We start from the raw sequence: 25,681 nt of genomic DNA, 5'->3' as shown, positions 1-25,681 counted from the left end.
AAGAGCTATTTCTTCCTTCTCAGAGGCTCCTAACAGGATTGACTTCAAAGGAGAAAATGCCAGACAGGCCTGATTCTGGCACCTTCTTTTCTTCCTTTTTAAAAAGAATGTTCCCCATTATTAACAATTTAGTTGGATGAACCGCAGAAGACGGCAGTTAGATCCTAGATATCTCACCTTCCTCCCAAAATGGGACCCAACGCAGTATTTGACCGAAGTTAAAACGAAAGAGCTCATCCAGTTTAAAAAACGTTTTTTAAAAGCATTAAACCAACAATCCTATTAAAACTTTACTTTAAAAGAGCTCAAAATAAACATTTTAAAAAATACGCCAAACCTATTGAACCTTATCATCATAGGACCCTATGGGCATTCTTCTGCCCCAAACCAGTTAAAGGCTGAAGTCCGGTTTAAATAAGAAGGCCTTTTGAAGTCCAAAACACATGGAAGATCAAAGTTTGAGAACTGTTGGTCTAAGAGCAACCACCAAGAAGGCCTTCTCCTGTACCTTCACCAGATGAATCTCGGAAGATGCAGGGACAGAGAGTGTAAAATGGAGGGAGGCTCATTTGGGGGCTTCCAGATAGCCTTGGCTGGGATGATATGAATATTGCAACTGCCCTAAAGGGCAAAGAGGCTGCACCATGCATTAGGCATGCAAGTGATGGGGCATACTGGTCATCTCTGGGCTTGAAACCGTGGAAGGAAAGGAGGTGACAGTGATGCTTGCCCTGCTGCCAAGTGGCATGGGTTGCCCTCCTCTCTTTCCTGTTCTCTCATTAACCTGGTGAATTACATGCCGGGCATGGGCATGCAAGGAGGAAGGCTCTCTCTTTAGTGTATAACATAAATGCAACCAGGCCAGCTTGAAAAAGAAGGCAGAGAGAAATGCAGCCAGGTTTTTTTCCCCTACTCCCAATCCCAGCTGTTTGGGTTGATATTTGCAAACATTTCTGTGTGAGTCTGCTTTGTTTAATCATTAAAAGGAGGCCGAAGGCGGGTGGTGGAGGGAAGAGACTGGCGTGCCACACCAGAAACCTCCCAAACAAGAAGGGAAAGCAGGCAGGGAGGCGGCTGGCAGGCAGAGAGGGCAAAGCAGGCAGGCGTGGGTCCTGCGTGGTGGAGGTCTTGTCTTCTTATGAGCAAAGCTGTGGGTCTCCGACTTACCCTGGGGAGCTTCCCTTCCTAGTTAGGATGGCTGGCTGGAGGATCCTCCATGGGGAAAGCAGGAAGTCCTCCTCCTCCTCGGAGCTCCTTCTATGGTGCGAGCCGTTGGGCTCTTGGCCCCGAGCCCAGCTCCCTTGGGCCTCAGGAAGCTCTTCTTGCCGTCCATCCGTCCATCCATCCGTCCGGCAAGGGAACCCTTCCTGTCCAGTCCAGACAAAGCCAATGCTCCCAATGCTTTGTGTCCTGAGGGGTGTGAAGGGGGGCTTCCAAATGGACAGCTGCCCAGCTTCGTGGGGGGGAGGGTGTCTTGCAAAAGGCCTTTGGGAACATGACAGCGGTGCAACAAAAGGGGGCAGGGGAGACTTGGGACGGTTTGACCTGGACCCCTTCAGTGAGATGGGCGCCATCTGCCCACACCCTTTCGCTCACCAGAGAATGGGTCCCTTGGCAAGTGGCGGACTTGGAAGTCATACAGTTTGGGGTTTATCACACAAAGAAGATCAGGAGTTTATCCTGTGAATATCCCTGAAAAATCACTTAATTATGTGAAATGATGTCACACGACATCGCACTAAACCCACCATTAAAGCAGTCACAAAGAAGCATTAATGCGCACCTGGACACACAATACAGGAGGGGCCGGAGCAGTTTCTTTTTGCCTGAGCCGACTGGGAAGGACAGGACTGCACCTCATGTCTTCTCTTCCCACTTTTGCCCTTTGAACGCCACTTGCAGCAAAGGACGTAAGACGAGGACAGAGGGGGAAAAGGAGGCGGAAAGAGGCACAGGGACATTCAAAATGCAATTCAAAAGGTAGGATTGCAGAGGATTGAGCAGGAGTATCCCACCAAATGGGACCACTGGAGGCATGTTAAACTAGTGATGGTGGGGGATTCAACAACCACCATCTCTACCTGCCTCCACTGGCAGCTCTGTAGGGAAAAGGTTGCCCCCACCGACTCTGCCTGATAAGCCACTGGCCACAAAGGGCTGGAGGAACCTGGCAGGGGATGTCCAGGGCCATCTCTTTTTGCAGGAGAGCTTCCTGGAAGGACCATGGCCATTCTTATAAGCGTCTGTGTGAGACATATACTTTCTGATTCTGCCAGCTCCTCAGACCTCACGATAGCTCTGGCCGCTCCCATTAAGTGCTCCAAAGTCCAGGAACCGTACATTCCTCGGCAGCCTTTGAAGACACATTTTTTATTGTTATGGCTATTATGATTATTATTAGCAAGTGCTTATCTCTTTGCTTCCCCTCTGGGAGGAAGAAGCCTTTCGCGTGTGGAGTTTGACACCGGAGATAAAAAAAGAATCTGCCATGCTGACGAAGAAGGAGAAAAGGAAGAAATCACAGGCAGGGAAGAGAGTGCAATACGAAGAAAGAGGATTCGAACCCTCTTCCCACCACAAGAGAGAGGCAGTGCGGAACAGTGGTTAGAGCACAGGGTTCAGATTTGGCATAACCATACATAACTGGCTTGAAGTCACATGAGAGTCAATATGGCTTTAATGTTGGAGTAGGACTTTAGGAGACCTGGGTTCAAATCCCAGCTCGATCTTGGAAACTTACTGGGTGACCTTCACCAAGTCACACTTTCTCTGCCTCAGAGGAAGGCCATGGCAAACCCACTCAGAGCAAATCTGATAAGCCACCATAAGTTGGAAAGAACTTGAAAGCACACAACAACAACAACAACAACAACAACAACAACAACAAGAGAATACAGGTGTAAACCAACAAAAAAAAACATTAGTGCCAGAATTCAAATTTCACACTGCTCCGATGAACTGCTCTGGGGAAATGCTGGATATTTGAGGGACTGAAGATGGGGAAAATCCTAGAAATGGAAGTGACCACAAGGACCATGCAATCCAAAATCCTTCCATATAGATATATAGAGAGTATATATAGAGAGACAATATCTACAACTCCAATCCAACCTCTGATTAAAGACTTTGACGGTCTATTCCCCTATCAAACAGTTCTTACCATCCCCTAAGTTTTAGGTGGAATCTCTTTCTTTGCCATTTGCATCCTTAAGTCTCTCCTGGAGCAGCAGAAAACAAGCCAAATCCATCATCCACATGACACCCCATCAGATGGTTTCCAAGATGTCCATCCTGTTGCCTCTTTGGCTTCAGAAGTCTCAATGGAAAGAAAAGGAGACGTAAACACTGCCCGCTTCCCACACATGCGCGTATGGGTATGGACCACCGCCGGCACGCATGTGCCCGCAGCCTGGGTCCGTGGCCAAAGAGCAGCAGCAACAGAAGCAGAATAGATGAGAATTTATGAGCTCTGCCAGAAGAAGCACAGAAAGGAGCCCGCGACAAATTAATCACCGGCTGCCATGCTGACTGGGCACTTTCCCCGCCTGCCGCTCTCCCCGTCAGGCGATGCCAGCTTTCTCGGCGGCAGGCCGAGGACAGATAAGGAGGGGGGACACCCTCCCGTGCCATAATTTGTGTTCCCCACTGTTATCTGACAGCCCCCCAATAAAACCTGCCGGATGGTAACCTGCCTTCTGCCAAGAGTTCCTCGCAGGATATGTCTCCACAGGCATCTCTGCTCCCTCCTGATTGATTTGACAGCAGGTGCCTAGGATAGGGATGGAGACAGGCAAGGGAGGGCAAAAGTGGCCCCAAGAGGAAGAGGAAGTGGAAGAGGGAACCAGGACTGCACTTCCAAATCCCGGAGAAAGAGGGTAGGGATTATTTCTGCCTCTCTCTTGGTTTCCTCAAAGAGTAAGACTAGATTTGATGGGAATACACTCGTCCCTCCACATTTGCGGCTTTGACCTTTGCGGATTTGATTATTCGTGGATTTGATTAATATGTTCTCTCTAGGAATATCTCAGTCCTCCAGCGCAACTCATGGTCAGCTTTAACCAAAAGTCGCACTGAAAGACCTACTGTATAGAGATTCCTAGAGAGAACACTCTACTAGGCAGTTGTAGCTCCTCCAGCACAATTCTGTGGTCAATGCCTGGCAGATGTTGACCACAGGGTTGAAGTGGAGGCATCCAAGGAAGAGGCTGGAAAGCCAACTGGGAGAGGAATGCTCTATTTCTGCTCACAAGCCCCCTTTGGACACTAAACGGAAAGTGGCACCAAAGAGGGATGCAGTTCTGCAGAATTGGCCCAAATGCAAAGATTTTGCACCCAGTCTGGGTCACCCGAATGAGGAAAGGGGATGGTTAGAGTGGCTGGCATGCGGATGGGGATGGAAGGGGTGAAGATTAGAGGAAAGTCATCTTTCCTGGGCATCCCATCCCCCACTTTCTCCATCCGCAAAGCCCACCCAGATGACACCAGCCGGCTCCAAGAGTTATTGGCAGGGGTACGTCAGCCCTGGCTGCACAATGAGGCAATGGGCTTTTTAAAGGCTGCTTGCTGCTCAAGTCATTTGCTTTATTACTTCGGTGCCTCTTCCCTTCCCCAGTTCTCTGCCATAAATCTCTTGGCAGCAGCAGCAGCAGCCTCCTTCCCTGGGTTCCTTCCTTCCTTCCCTCTACAACCAACCATTTGGGAAAGTTGCTCTTTTGGATAATGCCTCTCTCCAAACAGCATGGCCAGTACTTGTCCTGTTTCCAAGCCCTGCTACAATCCCAGCAAAGGCTATTGGTATTCCTTCCACCAATACCTGCCCCAAGCTACAACTTCTGCTTAAAAATCCCACGCTGGAGCCGAACTCTGCAAGATCAAAGTCTTTGTTTTACACCTAGCGAGAAAGAAAAACAAGATCCAACTTGTAGGATTTTAAACAATGCAATCTGACCATGCTTTGACTTCCGTTTGGACAAGAAGGCCCACCTTACAGGGCTGTTGTAAAAATACAAAAACAACATAATGGGGGCATGCTTTGATTTCAGTTTGGGCCACAAGCCTCATCGTTACAATATAGTATACAATATTATACACTATTGTACTATATACAATATAATGTGAGCATGCTTTGATTTCGGTTTGCCTCTGAGCCTCCAAAGGCCATTCTGTCGATGCAGAAACTAGAAACAGAACCTGGTGCAATTGCTACGTGCTGCAAAGGCAGATGGGGAAAAAGCCACCGCAACAAGAGCAGCATCTGCAATTAAGAAATTTGCAAACAATAGAAGACAAGACCCACTTCCCTTGCCAAGCTGGCTGGGTTGGTTTAATTTTGTGGAAGAACCTATTCCGAACAAATAACCGTATGCAGCAATCTGCCAATGAAGAGACGGCAGCTAAGGACTCTGTGCAATAAACAACAGAGGTTTAAAGAGACTTTTTAATCAATCACACTCAGCAAGCACTCTGGTGTAGGGGCATATGTATATATACACACACAAACACACACACCAGTTGTTTTGTTCATACTGGGGGGGGGGAGGAGCCATGCTGATAATTCAGGGCCAGCTTTTTATGCCAAGCATGCTTCTGTTTCATGGATAGGGCTACAGAGCCGTACAAATTCAGCTGGGGAAGCTTCATGCCAAGGAGGAAAGCTATACCTATGGAACTGCTGTTTCTGAAATGGGAAAGAAGCCCTGCCGAAAGCAAAAAGGGTGTAACCGTTGGATGCATTTCTGCTCCCCTTTAAAACAGACCCAGCGACCCATCACTCCCCTTCGCTGTATTGCATGCCTAATGCATTTGCAACCGGATTGGGGCAGAGACCATTCAGTATTGCATGGCAGTAGGACCCCCGAGGGGAAAACTGCACCCCCCCCCCTTCAATGCCAGTTCATGCTTGCAGGGTAGGCCTGACCCCTGGCTTTGGAAGGACTGCTGTTTATAAAGATTTATCGCCCTTCATTTCCAGCCCAGCGTTTTTCCATGCAAGAGATCCAAAGCAGCTCATGAGCACAGCGCAACGACGGCATAAATAAAACATGCCCTATAAAATAGCCATCAAATGAATTGTTCTGCAAATGCAAAAACAAAACAAATATATTATGAGCTATCTCTCTCTCGCTCTCGCTCTATAACACAGTCTTTTCCTTTTTTAGTGTTTGGAAAAGGAGGGAAACGCCTCTCCCCCATCAGAGGAAGCATCCCTTGGGTCACACAGGGATTGTTTGGGAGCAAAACAGAATAGCATGAAGTCACAGGAGAGACAGAAAGGAAGGACCTTTGCACACAGCGTGTGGTTGGCTTTGCGGGATTCGTGATCACAAGGCAGAGTGGTGACAGCTGCCAATAACGGGAATGGCTTTCAAAGGGGATTGATTGATTGATTGATTGATTGAGGAAGGGGCTACCTGTCAGCACTCCTCATGATGGAGAGATGCTTCCTCCAGCCTCCAAATCCTGCAGAAGACCAGTATTACTGTCCTCCTGGTGGACCTCCCATTGGGGCAACTGGCCAGATGTTGAGGGAAGAGAATAGAAAACACTATCAGGGCCTGTTTGGGTTGGACCCAGAACCTCAAAGGACCACAAGATGAAGGTCCAACTCCCATCGCAGCTAGAGGTGTGTGGAAGGGCTTGGGATGGTTTTTTGGAGTGCCAAGTAGTGGCAAAATGACCGGGAGAAGACAGACCAGCTCCCCAGTTTCTACAGCATCCGTCAGGAGAGACAGAAATGTCAGAATGACCCAGTTTCCATTTCAGAGCTCAGCACTTTGGGATGCTTCTCTTGCTTTCCAGCCAAAACCTAGGCTGTCCTCTTGGTCCCAGTGAAATGGGGTGAGAAGGCTGCCTTCCTCATCCTTTGGTCTATCCAGGCTGGAGTAGCCCAGGCCAAGGGCCAGTGGTGGGTCTCCATAGGGTCCCAGCAGGATTTGGTCTGGAGGTGTTGGCCAAAGGACCAGGAGCCTTCTCCATAGCCCTTAGATCAGCATTGCCTACACTGGCTGGCAGCTATGCCTCTATAGGGTTTCAGATGGGTCTTTTCCCAGACTGATATTCTCCATGCAAAGCAAACAATAATAATAATAGTCATAGTCATCACCATCATCAACAACAGCATCATCCTCATCATTAGACAAAGCAGATTCTCCACTGCTATGGTTACAGAGGCCCCATGTTACCACTGGCAGTCCACAACGCACTGCAGAAATAATCCAGTTTGAGACCACTTTAACTGCCTTGACTAGGGAATGCTGGGAATTGTAGTTTATTGTGGCACCAGAGCTCTCTGACAGAGAAGACTCAATGTCTCATGAAACAACATTCCCAAGCATTCCCTAGCATTGAGCCAGGAAAGCCAAAGCGGTCTCAAACTGGATTATTTCTGCAGTGTGTTTGAAACCACTGATGAAAAAACTGGCTGGAAGTGACTGAATTGTAAATCTTGACTGTTTTATCCTCACATCCAAGATGTATTTCTCCCCTCTGAGAGAGAGCGAGAGAGAGAGAGAAGACAAATATTTACTCGCTTTATTCTCCTTGTGTTCAAACATCCTGGAATCTTGCAGGAGAATAACTGCAAGGAGCCAAACACCTGCAGATGTTTTTGTATGCAAAGAAAAGATACTTTTCTGCACAGAAAACCTGTTTCCTGAAGAGGAAATGTTGGGGTCGCTTTCTGGGCCGAAAACATATTTTTTCTGTGCGCAAAACACTGAACACGCATTTCTCAGCCCAATAAATCCCTCAGCTGCGCTTCGGGGCATCCAAACATTGGAAGAGAACCGTGCAAAGTTGAACATGAGAATAGTGTTTCCATCCCTGCTCAAAGCGTGCTTTCGTTTTTAGACGATGGCTCACAAAACCCTCCAAAAGCAGCTCCTAGCCAAAGACTCCTTTTTGGTCAGGAGAGAGTCAGAGCCAAAGGCAACCTTCATATTCTCAATACTTCAGGGTGAAGCATAAAATGAACAACATGACATTGGTCCAGCATGTCCTGGGTTCAAAATCCCACTAAGCTGAGGAGCCCAACCAATGCCACGTTTGCCTGAAGTCTGCCATTTTTGGTGGAACCTGGAAAAAGGGATTTATTTTTAATGTTGGGGAGGGGAGGAAGGGAGGCACCCAGTTTTCACTTTGGCATCCTGCATTTTTCTAAAGTCCACTCCCAAGTCCAAGCCCTGTTCCAAGCAGCACTGGACAAGGGCTTCTGTGTCAGTGGGGCGGTGAGTCCGCTCCGGGTTGTAGTCCCAATCTGGAGCCTTCCAAAGTGCTGAGCCTTAGCCCCAGAGTGCCTTCAGGACCATGGAGAGCTCCTCTGGAGTTCAGAGTGGAGCCCAAAGCCAAGCCTCTGGGACCCAGTCTCTTTTGGGGGTGCTAAGGACCCCAGGGGTCTTGGAGGCCTGGCCCAGTTTCTGGGGGGGGGGGTTTGCAGGACTTCTCAGAGAAGGCCCACAGAGAGACAGAGAGACCACAAAGCCCATGAGCCACCAAAGCGGGTCTGAGGCAGGCCAAGCCACTCCAAGGGAAGGAGGAGCCCATTCAGTCCAGGATCTGAGTCACAGGCAAAAACGCCAGGCTTTGGGGGGAAAGGTGATCCCCTGCCTCTCCCTTTTGGAACCACAATTCCCAGAATGCCCTGGCTGGCTGGAGAGGACCCTGGGAAGCCTAGTGCGAAGAAGAATTGGGGCAGCAGGATTCCCAGGATGCCAAGGGGAAGGGAGGGAGGGAGGCAGGGAAGAGCAGTTCTTCCCAGGGGAGGCCATCTCTTTCTGGCCCTGGGAGGGGGGCTTCCTTTGGGGGGGGGGGCTTTGCATCTGTCTGAGGCGATGGAAGGGGGCCCTGGAGCAGAGGCACCAGGCTCCTCCGGGGGCAGCCACCCCCCCAATCCCCCCCACCTACCTGGTCAGCAGCAGCAGCATCGGAAGGGAGTCCTCCTCGGGGGTCTCCCAGGAACAGGAGGAGGAAGAAAGGGGAGGAAGGGGCGCCTCCTGGCCCCTCGGCCCCCATCCCTGGCCTCTCCTTTCCCTCCCCGGCTTAGGAGAGGGGCTCTTCTTCTTCTTGGGGGGATGATCCCCAGGGAAGTGGCACCAGCAGCAGCAGCAGCAACGCCGAGGCCAAGGAAGGAAGGCAGGAAGGAAGGAAGGAGGAGACAAAAGCGGCTCAGAGGCAGAGCCCCTCCGCCTCTCCCTCCGCCTCCTCCTCCTCCTCTTCCACCTCTCGTTCCTCCTTCTCCTCCTCTTTCCCTCCTCTTCTCCTTCTTCCTCCTCCTCTTTCTCTTCTTCCTTTTCCTCTCCTCCTCTTGTCTTCTTCCTCCTCCTCCTCTTCCTGCTGAAGGGGAGACAGGGAAGGCCCTTCCCTCAAGGCCCGGCCAAAGCCCCCTTTTGCTTCTTGGGATTCAGCTGGGCTTCGCTGGGACGAGGCCTCCTTCGGGCTCCCTCTCCAAAGCCCTCCTCTCTGGGCAGAAAGAAGAGGCAAGGCAGCCTCCTTTGGGGAGAAGGCCTGAGCCGCCCAGGAGGAGAGGGAAGGCCAGCCTCTGGCTCCTCACCCCCTCCTCTCTCTTCGGAGCCTGCCTTTTCCTGAAGGCCCCAAAGTTCATTCCCTGCTGCTACAAAAGTTACCAAGCAATTCAACAGTCAATCAATATGTTAAAACAATGTTAAACACAAGCCACTCGGAACAACAAACAAAAGTCCAGCCCTTCACAAAAGGCCTGTTTCCCCTAAAAAATCCCATTCTCAAAGGACTCCCAGGATATAGTTAGACAGAGCGATATCTGTTTCTGGAAAGACAGCAAGGAGAGTGCAAGGCCCAGGGCCTTTCAGTGCATTCATAGTTTGGGTCAAGCTATAAATCCATCTGGCCAAGGATGGCCCCAAACCTTTTGCAAAAGGGAAGTCCTTCTGCTCAAAGGGAGGTCTTCTGCATGCAGAGACTGGTCCAACATTGGCACTCCCTTCCACCAGACCTAGGCCCAAAGGCCCCTGCACAAGAAGGCAAGGGAAGAAGGTCCGCTTTTGCCACCCTTTCCTCCAAACCTGGCCAGCTCCAAGAACAGCAGATGAGGCACATTGGACCTCAAAAGGATTGTGGACAGCCACTGGTTTTCTTGCCTCGAAAGGGAGCAAGGTCTTGCCCCAGATGAAATGGAAAGACTCTCGCCAGTTGCGACCCTGCTTCACTTGCTGACCTTTCAAACAAGTAAAACAGATGCAAAATAGCCACTGTGTTGTCATTATTATCCCGCCTTTTAATCACTGAAGAAGGATTTTCGTCTCCATAGACTTCTGTTTTGCAGGTTGCTTTCTTTGCCTGGCCTCATCCGAGGTCCTTGGTTTTTCAGCAAGGAGGGCGACATTTGTGCCCAAAACGATGCAGAAGGCGGAGAGGGAGGAAGGCTGGAGAGCTGGACCAGCCGGGCATCCATTCTCCTTCATCGCTAGAGTTGTTTTTTGAAAGCCTGTAAATCCCAGAACTGTAGTTGTTTCTGACCCTGGTAGTGACCAAAAGCCAAAGAGCAGGAAGAGAGATGGAACTGACACTTTCAAGTTTGAACAGACACATGGATTTTCAGCTTTGGCATCAATTAATCTCTGGAAACCAACAAAGGCTCTGCACTCACAACAACAACAACAACAACAACAACAACAACAACAAGACTGTGGTTGCTTCTTTTCTAAAACAAGGCACACAGCAGGGAGAGGTAGAGAGCTGGGTTGAGGTCAACATGGAAGTTGTTCTGGTCACCCTTTCCAGGCCATTTCCCTTCATTCCTGAACCCACTGGTGACTGGAGATGCACTTCGCACATGCTCAAAGGCATTCATAGTCCAAGTCCCAGGCATAGGAAACATGGATTTTCCCAAATTGTCCCTCTGGTGGGTCTGGCCATTGCAAGAGCCGGGGCCCACACACTTGGCACGCTGAGGCTTCAGTCCCCACCATTTTGAGAAAGAGCCTTAAAAGCCTGGATCATCACCATCAGTAACACTTCAGAGTAATATGGACCGCTTCCTTCCTGCGCTCCTGTGCGGTGGAAGCGGTTTGTGGTTTGTGTGCGCTGTGCAGCTTCTGTCAAGTCACTGGTGGTGGTCAAGTGTGCTTTGAATAATTCAAGGATTGAGCTGCAGCCACCGCTGGCAGAAAAGGCACAAACCGGGGAGGATGCCCTTCGGAGCCAAAGGGACTGTCAAGGCTAGCCTCTCTGCCAAGGGTTGGTAACCAGAAAGAGCAGCCCCTCTCCTTCAAGCCCTCCTTCACTCATCCATAAACAAGCCTTTGACAAGAACACTGAAAAAGAAGGATGTCAAAAGACTTGAATTGCTCTTATTCCTGCGTGACGCAAGTGGATTGAGTGCTGGACTAGGATTCTGGGATCCAGTCCTGAAATCCCATGGTGGCAGACCTCTTCTGGCCAAGAAAACCGTAGGAGATGCTCTGTAAATTGGAATAAACCTGAAGACATGTAACACAAGGGCAGGCTTGGCATAGTGCTTAGACTACTGGACTAGGAGGGTAGGAGGACTCAGGTTCAAATCCCTGCTCCGGCATAGACATTTACTAGATGGCTTCAGGCAAATCACATTTTCTTAGAGGAAGGCAATGGCAAACCTCCTTTGAACAGTAAGCCTGGCCAAAGAGACCTTAGGAGAGGGTCAGTGTCAGCTGGAGTTGACTTCAAACGTATAGGAACAGGAGCATTTCCTCGCATTTAGAAGCAAAACCAAAAGCCAAACCTGCTGCGATGCTTGCTTACCCCGTTGTGGCTGTGGCAGTTTCTCTGCCATTATTCTGCACCATTACTTTTCCAATGGCCCATGCGGCAACAATTCACTGACAAACCAGCCTTCTTCGTTCATTAGCTAACGGGGCAACCCAATGGTCATTGGCACCCATGGAAAGCTCACTCCTAACGCCACACATATCTTCCTGCTATCTTCTCAAATTTGCACTGCCAAAATGCCTCCCTTTCCAAAAGCATGCCTCTCCTATTTGTCTGACAAATACTGTCACTTTCAGACTTAACCCGCGTCAGGGGGTGGCATCCATGCCAGAAGGGTGGAAAATCCATCCTTTTAATTTTATTACCGAGAAGCCCCGTCTCTTGTGTCCTCACCAGACAGGCCTATGATGGGGAGATACAATTCCTTAGTTAGTCTAGTCCTCAGTTAGTTGAGACAGAACTGTCCAAAACACTGAACCTATTTTGGGTGCATGTGCAGAATTCAGCTTCATTAAAATTAAGATTAAAACCTGGAGTGGATTCACTGCCCCACAGACATGGGAGCAGCCGTCCGACTTTAGACAGAACGAAGACTCCAGGTATCTAATGGTTCTCCCATTTTTCCAAATGCACATGACCTGGTTTTGAGGCCACAGAACTGTTTTTTCCCAATTGCATATTTAGCGTACCCTTCAAAAGACCCCTAAAAAGTGCTTCTCTGAGTGCTTATGTTCACAGATGTAGCGTGAACCGGGAAGCCCTCCTCTTTGCAAACCATCTCTTCTCCCAGTCAAGGTCTCCATAGAGAAACTCACCCCTTGCATGGTGAAGGAAGACCAAGAGAGCGGATGAGCAAAGGAAGCAGAAATCAAACAGTGCATATGCACACAGCCACACATAGAGAGATACAGAGCCATGCCTTGAACTCCACCTCACACTCTCCGGAGGTTGTCAAGACAGGTTTTTGGCAAGGATCCCTGAAATCATTGCTCGGCGCAAGGCCTGGCTTACAAGGCTCAGCATCTGCCAAGAGAACAGGGCGTCCCGTACTCCCGCCCGGGGCCGGCCCTTGAGGGGGAAAAGTCAGGTTTGCACAAATTGCAGCCTCAGCGCTGTTTCACCGCAGAGAAAAGAGTGGGACGGGACTTTCGCGGACGGATGGAAATTATAAGGCCCGTCCTGTGGTCGGTCTGATGTGGGAGGCCTAGCTGCTCTGCTGAGGCTAAATCTGGCCCATGGGAAGGGCTGGGTTGTTCTTGTGGGACTTCTCCAAGCAGGACATTTCCTAACAACAGGGTGAAATGTTATCCAGGGCAAGGGCAGAAAGAGCAGGGGATGCCCATGCCTCAGAGATCAGGACGGATCCCATTGAGTAGAATCTGCAGGAGCTGTTTGGCCTTCCCAGCCATTTACCGTGGCTTGAAAACAGCGGGTTAAAGATAATGTCAGTGGTAGCAAAAGGGACAGATGTTACGGTTTGGGTATTTTTGCACAACTGCCTGTTTTACTTGCTACTGCAGAAATGACAGGGAGTGGCCATTTGCTTATGGTTTACTCCTGGTAAGTACTGTTTATTCGGTAATGTGTTCCTTTTTATAAACAATTCTGCAAATTTACTACGGTGCAAAGACAGCTTTTATTATAAGTCTGTCCCATTTATATTTGCAGATATGAGATATTGTTGTGTGTGTGTTTATAGCTCCCTGTGGCTGGACTATCCATCTGCTTGGCTATACACTGTGTCTAGAGTCAGCATGACTTTGTATTTTGAGTGTTGAGTGTCAGGGTTTGAATCCTGACCAGCCATGGAAACCAGTTGGGTGGCCTTGGGCAAGTCATGCTCTCTTAGTGTAGCTCCAGATGTGCAACTCTTGTTTTGGCCATCGCAAACTGAACATGGATGTCCTACATAGGATGAAAACATTCAACCACTTCTGCATACTTATGCGTAAGACGCCACCAGAAATCCAGAGGCTGTGTCATTATGTATACAAATTTCATGTTCTTCAAGGCACTCTGTTGCTTGCTGATAAAGGGGACGATGCGTTAATAAGCCAAATCAACATGATTAATGCAACACAACTGGAGGGCATCAGGTTGCTGGGATTCTGGAATAAAGGAAGAGGCTTTCATCTCCACCTATCTCCTACCGATCATGAAAAAGAGTGAAGCGGCCGCCTCAGGGAGCAGACCTAGCGTAGTGCCATGAAAGGAGAAGGGGATTGCTTTCTTTACTTGTCTTATTTTTAACATGCCAGAGACTGCAAGAGGTATTTGTGGGGTTTCCTTTCTCCTGGGCCAAAATCATTTGCCTGGCTTTGGGCACCATGCGTCTTGAACCGGGAGCAGGGCGCATGCCGCTCCATCCTCAGGCATCAAAAACAGGGACCAAGGCATTTTGTTTTAGCTCAGGCAGGACTTCCTGAACTTCCATCTGAATATCATTGATGGCTGGCCCTCCCCAAGTCACCTATCCTAAATAAATGCTTGGGTTTTGTTCAAGGGCTGACGCAACAGAACCGAGTGGGAAAACAGATTTTAAAATATTCTATCCTTTCTTACGTTGTCAAGTGGGAGGAGAGAGCACCAAATCGGGACGGTTGCAACATCTGTGGGCTGATGCCCTTTGGCTTGGTGTTTCTGATGACCGCTAAACCTGGTTCTTGTTCGTCTCTAGGCCTCTTAGTCCCTTAGCTTTCTGACTTTTGATTCCTACTTTGCTCAAAGATCACATCCACCGCGTTCCAGGTTTCAACGTGAAGGTGATGTTCTTTTTCAAACGCAGCCCTGCCTCCCGGATGCCAGTCGGCAAGGAGTCATCAGAAATTCAGAAAATCCTGGATGGCCTTCAAACACTGCCTTCCTTGCACTTTCCAGAGGCACAAGGAGGCAACTTCTCCCTCCATTGAACTAAAATCTGGATTTTTTAAAACCCAAACTTGAAAGGCAGCGATGCTGCTCTTCTAATGAGAGATGGATGAATCCGTAAAAAGGCCCAGGGTCTCCTCTTTCAAGTGGGGAAACTCAGAGTCCCCCCGAATCTCTCTGAAAGGAAAGGGGGAGAAGCCTGCACTATCTTCCAAGGTCACTGAGAGTTTGCACCAAACAGGTTTCTCTCTCTTTTTTAAATGCATGACTTTGGCTTCTGAAAATACAGGCACTTGTTAACCAAGAACAGCTGCTTGCAACCGAATATAATTACCGAGGGAGAAAGAGAGCAAGAAAGGGAGAGAAAATGCAGGTTAGAGGGAGAAGGAGAAGAAAGTGGGGAGGGGGACATCTTTCTGTGGAAAAAGGTTGGAAGAGTCGGCATGCTTTGAATGCAAAGAGAACAGGAGGGTAACTCAGCTGCTCCTCTTTTAATCCCAGGAGGTTCCTCCTGCCTTTTGAAACCTTCAGCTGTGCATTTACTCTGTGTGTGTGTTTAAAACACTGTCAGGTTTTCATCCTGGTCTCTGCAAAATGCTGGGATTGAAGGATGGCAGAGACAGAGTTGCAAAACTGAAATGTGCAAAGGGCCCATATACCTAGAAGAGGGCATTTCAGTAGGTGCTCCTTGCCTCTTTCCTGGTTGTGATGCAAGCAACATCTTCCAAAATTTCCTCTTCTTCAGCTTTTATTCTGGCAATCCTGTTGGAAATCTCATTGCCAGCTTTTGCTTTCAACTCCACAAGCCTAAATACCCTTAAGGCACCAGATCCTGCAAGCTAAGCAGGGCTCAGGTCTGGTTAGTACTTTGATGGGAGACCACTATTGAATATCGAGGGCCGTAGGCTCTGTTTCAGAGGAAGGGACTGGCAAAACTCTGCTGAATACTCTTTGAATAACAAAAAGCCCATGCAAATCATGAGGTCACCATGAGCAGACAGGGAACTTGAAGGAATAACAACTTGCTATCTTTAAATATCTGGAAGGATGTCACGAAGAAGACGGAGTGAGCTTGTTTTCTGCTGCTCCAGGGACTAGAGCACAAACCAGTGGATTTGAATAATATTAAACATTAGAAAGAACATCTTCACTGTAAGAATTGTTTGACAGTGCAATGCCAATGGACTTTCTCTAGGGGTAAGAGACGCTCTTTCTTTGGAGGTCTTTAAACAGAGGTTGGCTGGGCATCTTTTGGGTGTGCTTTTATTGTGGATCCCTGCATGGCAGAATGGGGCTGGAGTAGATGGTGCTTGCAACCCCCTCCAACTCTATGATTCTATGGATTTTTGGTTTTTGTGTGTCTTCAAGTCATTTCCTACTCATGGCGACCCCAAGGCAATCCTATCATGGGGTTCTCCTGCTAAGATTTGTTCAGAGGAGGTTTGCCATGGCCTTCCCCTGAGGCTGAGAGAGTGTGACTTACCCAAGGTCACCCAGTTGCCTTCATGGCCACACGGGGAATTGAACCCTGGTCTTCAGTCAAACACCCAAACCAAGCTGAAACCTAGAGCAGATTCACCACCAGCCACCACTGCTTCCAGGCTTCCCTTCCCATTCTATGGACAGGATCCACCAATTGGGTTCTGATGGTGAAATGGGGAGATCCAGTGGAACCAGGAGGGGCTGACCCTCTCCAACCTGGACCCAGGGGCCCTCCAAAATTGGCCCCGGAGGACTGGGAAGCCAATAGAAGGCAATCTTGGGGCAGGACAGAGAGCTGAAGTAGATAGGAGGGGTGGAGAGGAACCACCGCTATGACCGCCAGCAAACAATGGACTGGGCTGCTGTGGTGGCTGGTGCCTCCCAGCTCAGCAAGTTGGTGAATCTACTGAGACTTTGAAACAAATCTATTACAGCTGCATCTATTTTGGAAGGACAGAGTCCAGCCTTTGGAGGTGGCTGAGAGGGGATTCCTCCTGGCCAGGAATGACCAGCCCCCAGGGCTTGGCTGCTTTGGCTCGAGTGGCCTGGCTCAGGCTGAGTCGGTCTGCACCGAATGCTCCCCTGCTCATATATTCTAGTTATCTCCTGCCCGTCCCACACTTTCCGATACACAGAGCACTTGCATTTGTCTTCTCAATGAATTGCCTCCCCATCAGGGAGAAGGATGATCCTTACGCTCTCCTCTGCCTCCCTCCTCCGCTCATTCTGCCTCAGTGGAAGGAGTCATTAGCCAAATATCCTTCTCCAGCAAGAAAGGTCTCAGGAGGCTGCCTGCCCAGGGAGCCTCCTGGAGCCCACCATAGCCTTGTTCTTTCCCCCAAGATAATGTGTGAAAGCCACCAACCTCCCCTGCTGTTGCCTTGCTGGGAACATTACTCAAAGAGGTTTCTCTGATCCAGGAGATCAGATACAACCATGAGGACCAAGATCCCTGGATCACTTTCTCCTCCCAAGAATGTGTCCTTTAAAGGGATGAAAGTTCAAATGCCGACTGCAGGATTCTGGGAATTGTAGTCAAAGCATCACTCTTCCAAGCCTAGCTTACAGCCAATCTGTTACTGAGTTTGGTTACACAAGCTCCAAGGTCGGGTTCAGATCAGACCCTGGTCAACGGCTGGACTTTGGTCCTCTCTGTGCCACCCAACTTTGCAACTATCCTGGCTGCACATAAACATTCCCTAGGAGCGGAGCCCATTTGGCAGAGCAGGACTTACTTCCAAATAAACAGACCAAGGGACTGGGAAGCAACCTGTCTTTAAAGCAAAGCCACAGCACTAAGATTGGGAGAAGGGCATGAGAACAACATTGAGAAAGGTAAAGAGAAAGCACCTGGTGGGCAGGTGGACCTTGCGGCCCAGGAAGGGCTGTCCTCTCCAGCACATTCCTCAAGGTGTCTTTGACTCCCAGGGGAAGAAAAGGGAAGGCTTCCTCCAGGTTGATCTTCCACCGCTTTATCTGGGGAGAACGTCACAAGCACCCAGGGTCCATTTCTCCTCAGCCTAACACCTGTGTAACTTTGCACATGCTGCTGGGTATCATTCCACAACCCGCCCTTAAAAACTATGCCACCACTGCCGCCTCCTCATTGTTGACAGGTTCGGAAAGAGCGATGATGAAACCGCCTTGCTGTGCCTTGTCACACAAGACATCCAACCCTCCCCAGCCTGGCCTGTCTTATTCTTGGGCTGCCTGGCTCTGGCCCATGGGCGATGTCTTCTGATCTGGACTCCTTCGCAGACACTGCCTTGACCTTCTGCGTCTCTTCCTCACCTGCGTCCAACATCCCCACTCTTGCTCCCCTTCCTCTCCACTCCATCCCTCCCTTCACCTGGCATGGGTCACAGAACCTGTTTGCAAAACCAAGGTCTCCGCTCTTGCTTTCTGCCCTGGAGCGTCTGCAGTGTTCACAACAAACAATGCGCTATTATTTTGTAGACAGTGCTGTCACCAGACAAGGGCACTTTAAACAGAGCATCCTCCCCCCAGATTGTGTGTGTGTGTGTGTGTGTGTATTGGACTATGACACCCATCAATCTTGTGTTGGGTGAAAGCAGTGGGCACAATAGTCTAACATGTCTGGGGAAGTCAAAGATATAGCCGTGTTAGTCTGTGGAAACAGTATGTGGAGAGATTTTGTAGCACCTTTGAGACTTACTGAAAGAAAGAAGTTGGCAGCATGAGCTTCATAGACTAGTCTACTTCCTCAGATGCATTTGATGTCCGGAGAAGGATGTTCCAGAGGAAGGAAGGAAGGAGCAAGATTTCAAGCAAAAGGGAGACAGGACAATTCTGTTTTGGCAAATCCCAGTTGCCTCCTGTCCTTAGTTATTGGGCTAGCTAATCACTCTGTAGAACTTCCAGGGCTGTCCCAAGATACTTTGCTACCCGAGGCATGAAGCAAGATGGCACCTTCTCCTATTCCATGGGGATAAGTAAACCCAACTGGACCGGTGGTTGGCTCTTCCTTGCAACATTGGCAACTGTGCCAGCCTCCTGCCCCACGCATGAAGGCAGAAGAGTCACTTATTAGGGGGCCAGAAGGAAGAGGGTGAGGCCTACTGCTGCCTCCCAGCACTTGAGGCACCTCCCTCACTCTGCCCAGTGGCCAGACAGCTGAGATGATTTCTGCCCTTTATGCAGTGCCATGGGTCACATTGTGAAAAGGCATCACGGCATCCATTGCAACTGGAGAGTCTGCACTGATGTCTATGAAAGCTGATGCCAAATAAAACTTGATACTCTTCAAGCTTCCTTGAGATGCTTTTGGATTTTGGTTTTTCTCTCAATGGACTTTAAGACAGCTAGCTCTCATCATCTCAAAATCAGAAGAAATGTTTCAGATCAGGGTTTCAGCTTCGCTCACCTCTGTGCTCCACATCCGCCTTATTTCACAAAAGCCATGGCTCTCACAGAGAATAAAGCCCTCCAGCCCCTCTTTCTCTCTCCTTCATTGTTCCACTTCTACAATTATGCCCTCAGTTTAGTACATATATATTCTCTCTCTCTCTCTCTCTCTCTTATATCTGTGTATCAGTGTGAAGTTTGCCACCAGCGTTTCACCTCCCGGATAAGAAGGATCCAAAGACAAATTTCACAGGTTTCACAGCCAGTTCTTTCAGGAGACGTGCGAAGCTATATTGCAAAAAACCCGGACCTGATATTGCACCCCTGCCAAGTTACATGATACTTCTATGCTTCTGCATTTCAAAACCTCACAGCGATTCAGAGTTTGGTATTGGAAGCAATGATGGGAGAGGGGTGCAAGAGAGGCGGCCAAGGATGGAATGAGAAGAAGATTTAATTTACCTGCGCAATGAAATGTCCCCGTCTATCGACACAGCAGCTGCTTCTGTCTCTAATATCTGTATCAGCAGAAGCTTCTGAATCTTTCCTCTGTGATGCTAACCATGGATCACTCTCCTGCCAGGCGGGCGAAATAAGTCCCTGGGGGAATTCATAGCACACAACGGCCAAAATCCAAACAGCCAAACCAGCCAGAGAGCTATGATCCCCAAACTCTGGTCCTCCAGGTGTTTTGGACTTTAACTCCCAGAAGCCTTAGCCAGCTTGGTCAGCTGTCAGGAATTCTGGGAGCTGAAGTCCAAGACAACTGGAGGACCAAAGTTTGGGAAGCAACTGAGCTAGAGTAATCCCATTGAATTCATGAGACTTACATAAACGTTGCTTTTTAGCATTTAGCAGTCAGTTCAATGGGATGGCTTGGTGGGATTTAGGGCCAAACAATCCAGATCACATTTCCAGTAAGGGAGAGCTAGAGCTTAGGGGAAATCATCATCATCATCATCATCATCATCTTGGACTACAGGTCCCAGAATCTGGGTTCCCTCTGGAAGGACCCGGCATCTGGGCCTCCCGAAAGGCCAAAGCAAGAGAGACGTCCAGCACTTCTTCCTCCTCTTCCGCCACCATTGATCTCCATCCCTTTTGTCCAGCAAAAAGGATCTCTCTTCAGAGATGATTTTGTGGAGATAGGGAGGGATGGAAGGAATGAGAGAGAGTGACTCATTTACATCTGAACAAAGAGACAAATCAAAGGAAAAGGAGCCAGAGAAAAGAACCTGAAAGAAAAATAGGGAAAGAAAAGGAACATCTTGCTTCTTAAAAAGAAAAGAAAAGAAAGGCACGTCTTGTCAAAGAAAAGGCTTTCTGTATGCCTTCCCAGCTCCTGGCATGCAAGGATAGTCATCCCATCTCAAAAAGAATTGCAAATTGCCATTTCCTCAGAATGCGCCAACTGGAAGTTAGGAGGGGAGCACAAATAATATGCTTTGCGCCTTGACAAAACTACCCAGTCCCCTCAAAAATGGCAGGTTCCTAGGAAGTTGAGTTGGAAGGGAACATAAGAGCCATGTAGTCTATCCCTTGCCATGCAGGAATACTCAGTTGAAGCCCTCGGAGTATCTGGGTATCTCTCTTCAACCTCTGTTTAAAGACCGCCAAAGAAGATTTGTCCACCATCCTCTGATGTGGAAAAGCTCTGATCATCTGGAAATTTAGTGTCATTTGAAGCCATTGGGTTGGTCCTAGTATGAGCATCTTCTCCCTTCTGACATCTAAAGATAGTTATCATGTCATGTTTCAGTCTTCTTTCCTCCAGGCTGACCATTCGCATTTCCCAGTCAATCCTCATAAGGCCTGGTTTCCAAGAGACACAATCTTGGTTGGGTTTTGCAAGAGCATCCATGGTCAGTGCCCCAAAACCTTTATAAGCCCCCCCAAATTTACTTCCTTGAGTTGTAATCCCCAAACCAACTTCTCCAATCTCTAGCCAACACAGAAGGGTCACCACTTTCTTCCACCAGCTGCTATTCTGAACCAAGTAGACTGCCTCTGAACACTGATGTTCCCCAAAACACTGTTTCCTAAGGACTGATCTTGCTTGATGGATGTGCTTTTCTCCCCACTCCCTGCAAGGAAGAAAATAAATGCTGCAAAGGATAGTTAAAAGCTTAGAGGTCAAGAACGTGCAATTGGCTGGATTTGCATAATTCGTATGAGACGTAAGCGTCCCCCTTTCCTCAGCGCAGCATTGGCGCGACCTCGGTGCCAGGGGCTGATTGGAACCCTCGCCCCTGCCTCCTTGGGCACTGCCTCTGTTGCAAGATAGGGCCATGCCCCCAGCACCGCCAGTAATGAGAAAGCTCTTACTGCACTGGAGAGCTCTTTGCGGAGCACGTGGGAAGGTGGCGCCCATGTGGAGAGAGCTGCGGCTGGAGATGTGGCACATGTGCCAAGAGCCAGGCATCTTGGATGCTTCAAGGAGCCTCCAAAGAAGGGCCAAGGGGAAAGGAGCATACAGCCTTCTTCTCTCCAGCAATGTTTCCCTCTTGAAACTTCTCCTCTGAAGGCATATTTATTCCAAGAGTGGGCCATATATGGCCTGGGAGCTGGATGTGGCCAACACAAGGCTGCTTTTCTGGCCCTCCAAACCCTCCAAATCCAATTCTTCTACCTCTGCCAGGGATGAATGAACCATCTTGAAAACTTGCAACAACAGAGCCCCCCTTCCCAGCTTTAACTTTTAAATACACACACACACACACACACACACACACACACACACACACACACAGTGGGACCTTGTTATCTACTGGGGTTTGGTTCCAAGATCCTCTGTGGATAACAAAATCCCTGGATGCTCAAGTCCCATTGAATATAATGGTGTCCTTTATATCAAATGGCAAAATCAAGGTTTGCTTTTTTGTAGTTTATACTTTTTTGGATGCTATGGATGCTTGAATCTGTGGATAAAAAAAATCAGTGGATAAGGCACTGTGTATTATTTTTCCTGACCGCTTCTCGTTTTGTTTCTTTTCTTTGGGCTTTTTCAGTCCTCCACACGGACACCGGAGGATGCAAAAATGTGTGGGGTTAGCACAAAATTGTGATTCCTGAAAATTGTGGGTGTTTGGGGGGGGGGTTGTATCTTTTTTAAACAGACATAGAAAACTCACCCACATGTGTTTCTGCACAGAGTAACTTCCCAATTGCAATTGCAATTACAATTAATGTGTCAATTTTTGGTGAAAACTGTACAAAATTCTGCCCCTCTGTGTTGTTCTTAACCCAACTGGGTTCCCCAAATGTTGAGAAAGGCCTTTTTCATTCAGGGAACGAATCTTGGGGTGCTCCCTTCCTTCCTTCCTTCTCTGTGACTGTACGTTCTGTGGGCCTTTGGGTGGCACCTTCCTTCCATTTCCCAAGAGTTTCCTCCTCTTCCCTCGCTGCAACTACACTTTCCAGGACACTCCATTGCTGGCGTTCCTGGCGTTGTAGGTTCTGCAGATTACAGGCAATAAAGAATTAACGGCTGATTATAAATCAATTTACTCTGCCGTTGGGGTGGGAGAGGAGCCCTTTGTGCGGATGAAGCGCTTTCGATGGAAAGTAATTAGTTTGGCTCACATTTTAATCTTCAGAGAATTAAGAGAAGGACCAGGATATTTTTGTTTGATTGTTTTCTGTGAGGATGGGTTCACAATGCGCGCACACATATTAGTACTTTGCAAGACAACTAGACAAAATTACTCAGCCGGCTAAGATCCTAGTTCTCAGTAATGCACTAAACCAAGCCAAAGCTTCATCCTGGCAGACTAGCTTTCTACAATCGAGGAAAGATATAAATGGATGTAACTCGAATTCTCCAGCATTGAAAGATCCTGCGCTGGAATCCAGAAGGAAACAGACCACACAGCAAAACACAACTTCTTGTAAACCATAGGCAACTGGGATGCAAAAGAAGGAACCACCAGAAACAAAGATTGCTGGAAAATTTGGCCTAGGATCAAGAAGTAGGAGAGTGACTGATTTGGATTTTGTGAGGCCGATTGTTTGTTCATCACAAGCATATTCTTCCAGCAACCCAAGAGGCGACTGTAGACATGGACTTCACCTGATAGCCAACGCAGAAACCAAATGTATGAAATTGGAAGCAGAAGATGGGTAACTTACTATCTCTGAATTTCTGGGTCCTTTGTGCAAAGTAAGCCACATTTTATGCAACAGGTGTACAGTGGTCCTTCCATATTCACTGGGGTTTGGGGTGAAGGACCCCTGTGAACGTGGAAAAAATGCAAATTAAAAAAACACCATTCTTTTTAAATGAATAAATAAATAAAAACCCACTAAGCCAACACCTCTCTAGGAATCTCCAGGTCCTCCAGTGCAACTCTATGGTCAACATCTGCCAGAAGCTGATCCTAGGATCATGCTGGATGACCTACAACGCCTAGAGAGGTGTCTTCTTAGGAACCTAGGTCCTCCAGTGCAACTCTATGGTAAACGTTTGGAAGAATTGCGCTTGAAGACTTAGAGATCCCTAGAGAAAACATATTAATCAAAACCGCAAATAACCAAGTCCACAAAAGTGAAAGCTGCAAATCTGGAGGGCCAGCTGTATCTCCAAATGGTCATCCAGGCCTGGCTTTTGAACCTCTAGTGGAAACAAAGGGGCACCCAGAGGGTAATATATAATATGTCAACTGCCACCCGCCCCTGTTTCATTGCCTTCTGCAAGTTACTGCAAAGTCAATCATCAGCGTCAGCATCATCTCCAGATCTTTATCTTTTCTCATTCCAGATCAGTATTTTAACCAATTTTTCTAAGCTCTGATAAGAATTCTTGGATTCTTTCTTCTTTCTCATTCAAGTATTATCTGGTGACAGGTAGGATAATAAAAATTACTGGCATATTGATGTGCGCAAATGTTATTTGTGGCTCTGTATTGACTTTCTCCTTTTTGCAAAGAAGAAGAAGAAAAGAAATCACTTTCCTCATGATCTGAATGTCAGGATTGTATGTAGCGGAGAATAGTCTATTCAGGAACCTTTTGAAGGGGAGGATGGATTTGCTTAAAAGTAGTCCTGATGAAAAATGCAGACATTATTCCTTCTCACTCATTCTTCCCTTTTTCTTTCCTTCCTTCCTTCCTTCCTTCCTTCCTTCCTTCCTTCCTTCTTAGAGAGCTTTTACTGAACAATATTTCACATTCAGGTCACTGCTTTTAACACCAATCCTGTCTGGATGGGGACCGAACAATACTCCGTGTTGGACATTTGCTCAGCCATCTGTGCAAATTTAATTGGTCTCCATCTTATTCTGGCCTTAAGAGGCAGAGCGTCCACTTGCCTTCTCCTCTTTTCTGCTACCCTCTCCTTTTGGTCTCTGTACACGGTGGATTTTGCTCACAGCCAACCCTGGCGCTGGGAAGTCTGACGCTGTGCCATATTGACAGAGAAAGTCTTAGCCGTTTACAAAGGTTTCTTCTTTCCCGTTGAACTTGTACAAGTGTTTGTGGATTTCAATGGCTTCCCTGTGCATCCTAATCTGATTGATAATTGTTGGCATGGTCCAGAATTTCAGTCTTTTCAAACAGCATTTTATGCCCAGGATGGTTTAGCACAGTGTCCTCTAAACTGTTTGGAGACCACCAGTTTAGCAGAACACAAAGGTCAGCGTTTTCCGAAGATGCCAGCCACAGCTGCTGGTGAAACGTCAGGAATAAAGTCTTCCAGAACATGGCCACAGAGCCCGAAAACTCTGCAAAAAACACTCTGCAGTTTGCATATATATGTATTGGTTGCCTAATGGTCCACCTGGCTTTGCTCCTTGCTCTCTCCCCATTGTAAATTGCTCACTGCCTTTTGGGGATGGCTGTTCCATCCAGTTCAGGGGGCAACTGGCCATCTGATAAAAGAAGCACCATCCGCTGGCCCTGAAGCCGCCCTCCTTTGTTTGGAAATGTCACCATCCATTATTAAAAACAATGCTCTCCTGTTCAACACACCTGTGCCTTCCTGCCTCCCGGCACCGAGCGGCCATAGAGTTGTAACGCCAATGTGTTTCCTGGAGCATCTGATCCAGAGATGGCTCCCTTCTCTCCATATATATATATATATATGAACATGCCTTGGGCTCCTCCTGTTATTTTTAAAGCCTACCTTTCTGTGTCCAACCTGACATGTGCTCACGCTCCATTTTAATGACAAGCGATGTGCCTCTCTGCTTAGGAACAGATAGATTCCTTGAGATGGAAATCTAGCAGGTAGAGTAGTCATGCCATCCTCACCTCATTGTGTTTCTGGAGTCCAGTGAAACTGGCCGAGACTTGGGATGCCTCTGGAAGCCGAAATCCCAGTACTTCACTTGCTGGGCATGGAGATAACAATCATATGCCTTAGAGCAGAAGTGGTCCCCAAACTGTGCCCTTTCAGAGAATTTGGACTTCAGCTCCCAGAAGCCTCAGCCATGTTGGCCAATAGCCTGGGATTCTGGGAGCTGGAGTTCAAAATCACTGTCTTAGAGAATACTACTTCTATGGTGAAATAGGGCTTAAGGTCAGGAGGTGGGTGCGAAGGAAGGACTAGGGACAGTGGAGTGAAGGAAGGATCATGGTGAAATGGAGGGATAAAGGGGCTTAAGGGAGACCTCAACCCACCCTGGAAGGGGACTGCTACTAGTCTGTAGGAAAATCCTGTGTTGTCAGATGTAATTTGACAAGACGTTGTAATGCTGAGGGGGTCAGAGGCCCGGGATGGGATTAGAAGTGTGTGTATATGTGCATTGGAG

At 48.3% G+C, this 25,681-nt stretch overlaps 1 protein-coding gene across 7 annotated transcripts in view; it reads right to left on the bottom strand.

Annotated features, from left to right (window-relative positions):
• LOC121936844 (DAB2 interacting protein) overlaps positions 1 to 25,681 on the bottom strand; it is a 145,049-nt gene that overhangs the window by 46,694 nt on the left and 72,674 nt on the right. Inside the window, exon 1 of one of the 7 annotated variants that reach the window (XM_042479494.1) lies at positions 8,902 to 9,529. The exons of 2 other annotated variants lie outside the window; for them this stretch is intronic. In XM_042479494.1, coding sequence (XP_042335428.1) covers positions 8,902 to 8,921 — 20 coding nt within the window. In that variant the 5' untranslated portion in view covers positions 8,922 to 9,529. Of the gene's footprint in view, positions 1 to 1,167; positions 1,353 to 8,901; positions 9,530 to 25,681 lie in introns of those variants that run through there. 4 more of the 7 variants (XM_042479493.1, XM_042479489.1, XM_042479487.1 and 1 more) reach the window with 4 other exon arrangements.

The sequence above is a fragment of the Sceloporus undulatus genome, chromosome 7 (assembly GCF_019175285.1).
Source record: "Sceloporus undulatus isolate JIND9_A2432 ecotype Alabama chromosome 7, SceUnd_v1.1, whole genome shotgun sequence".
NCBI classification, from domain to species: Eukaryota; Metazoa; Chordata; class Lepidosauria; order Squamata; family Phrynosomatidae; genus Sceloporus; species Sceloporus undulatus.
Note: the sequence above shows the minus strand (reverse complement) of the source record. Positions and strands in the feature narration are given on the sequence as shown.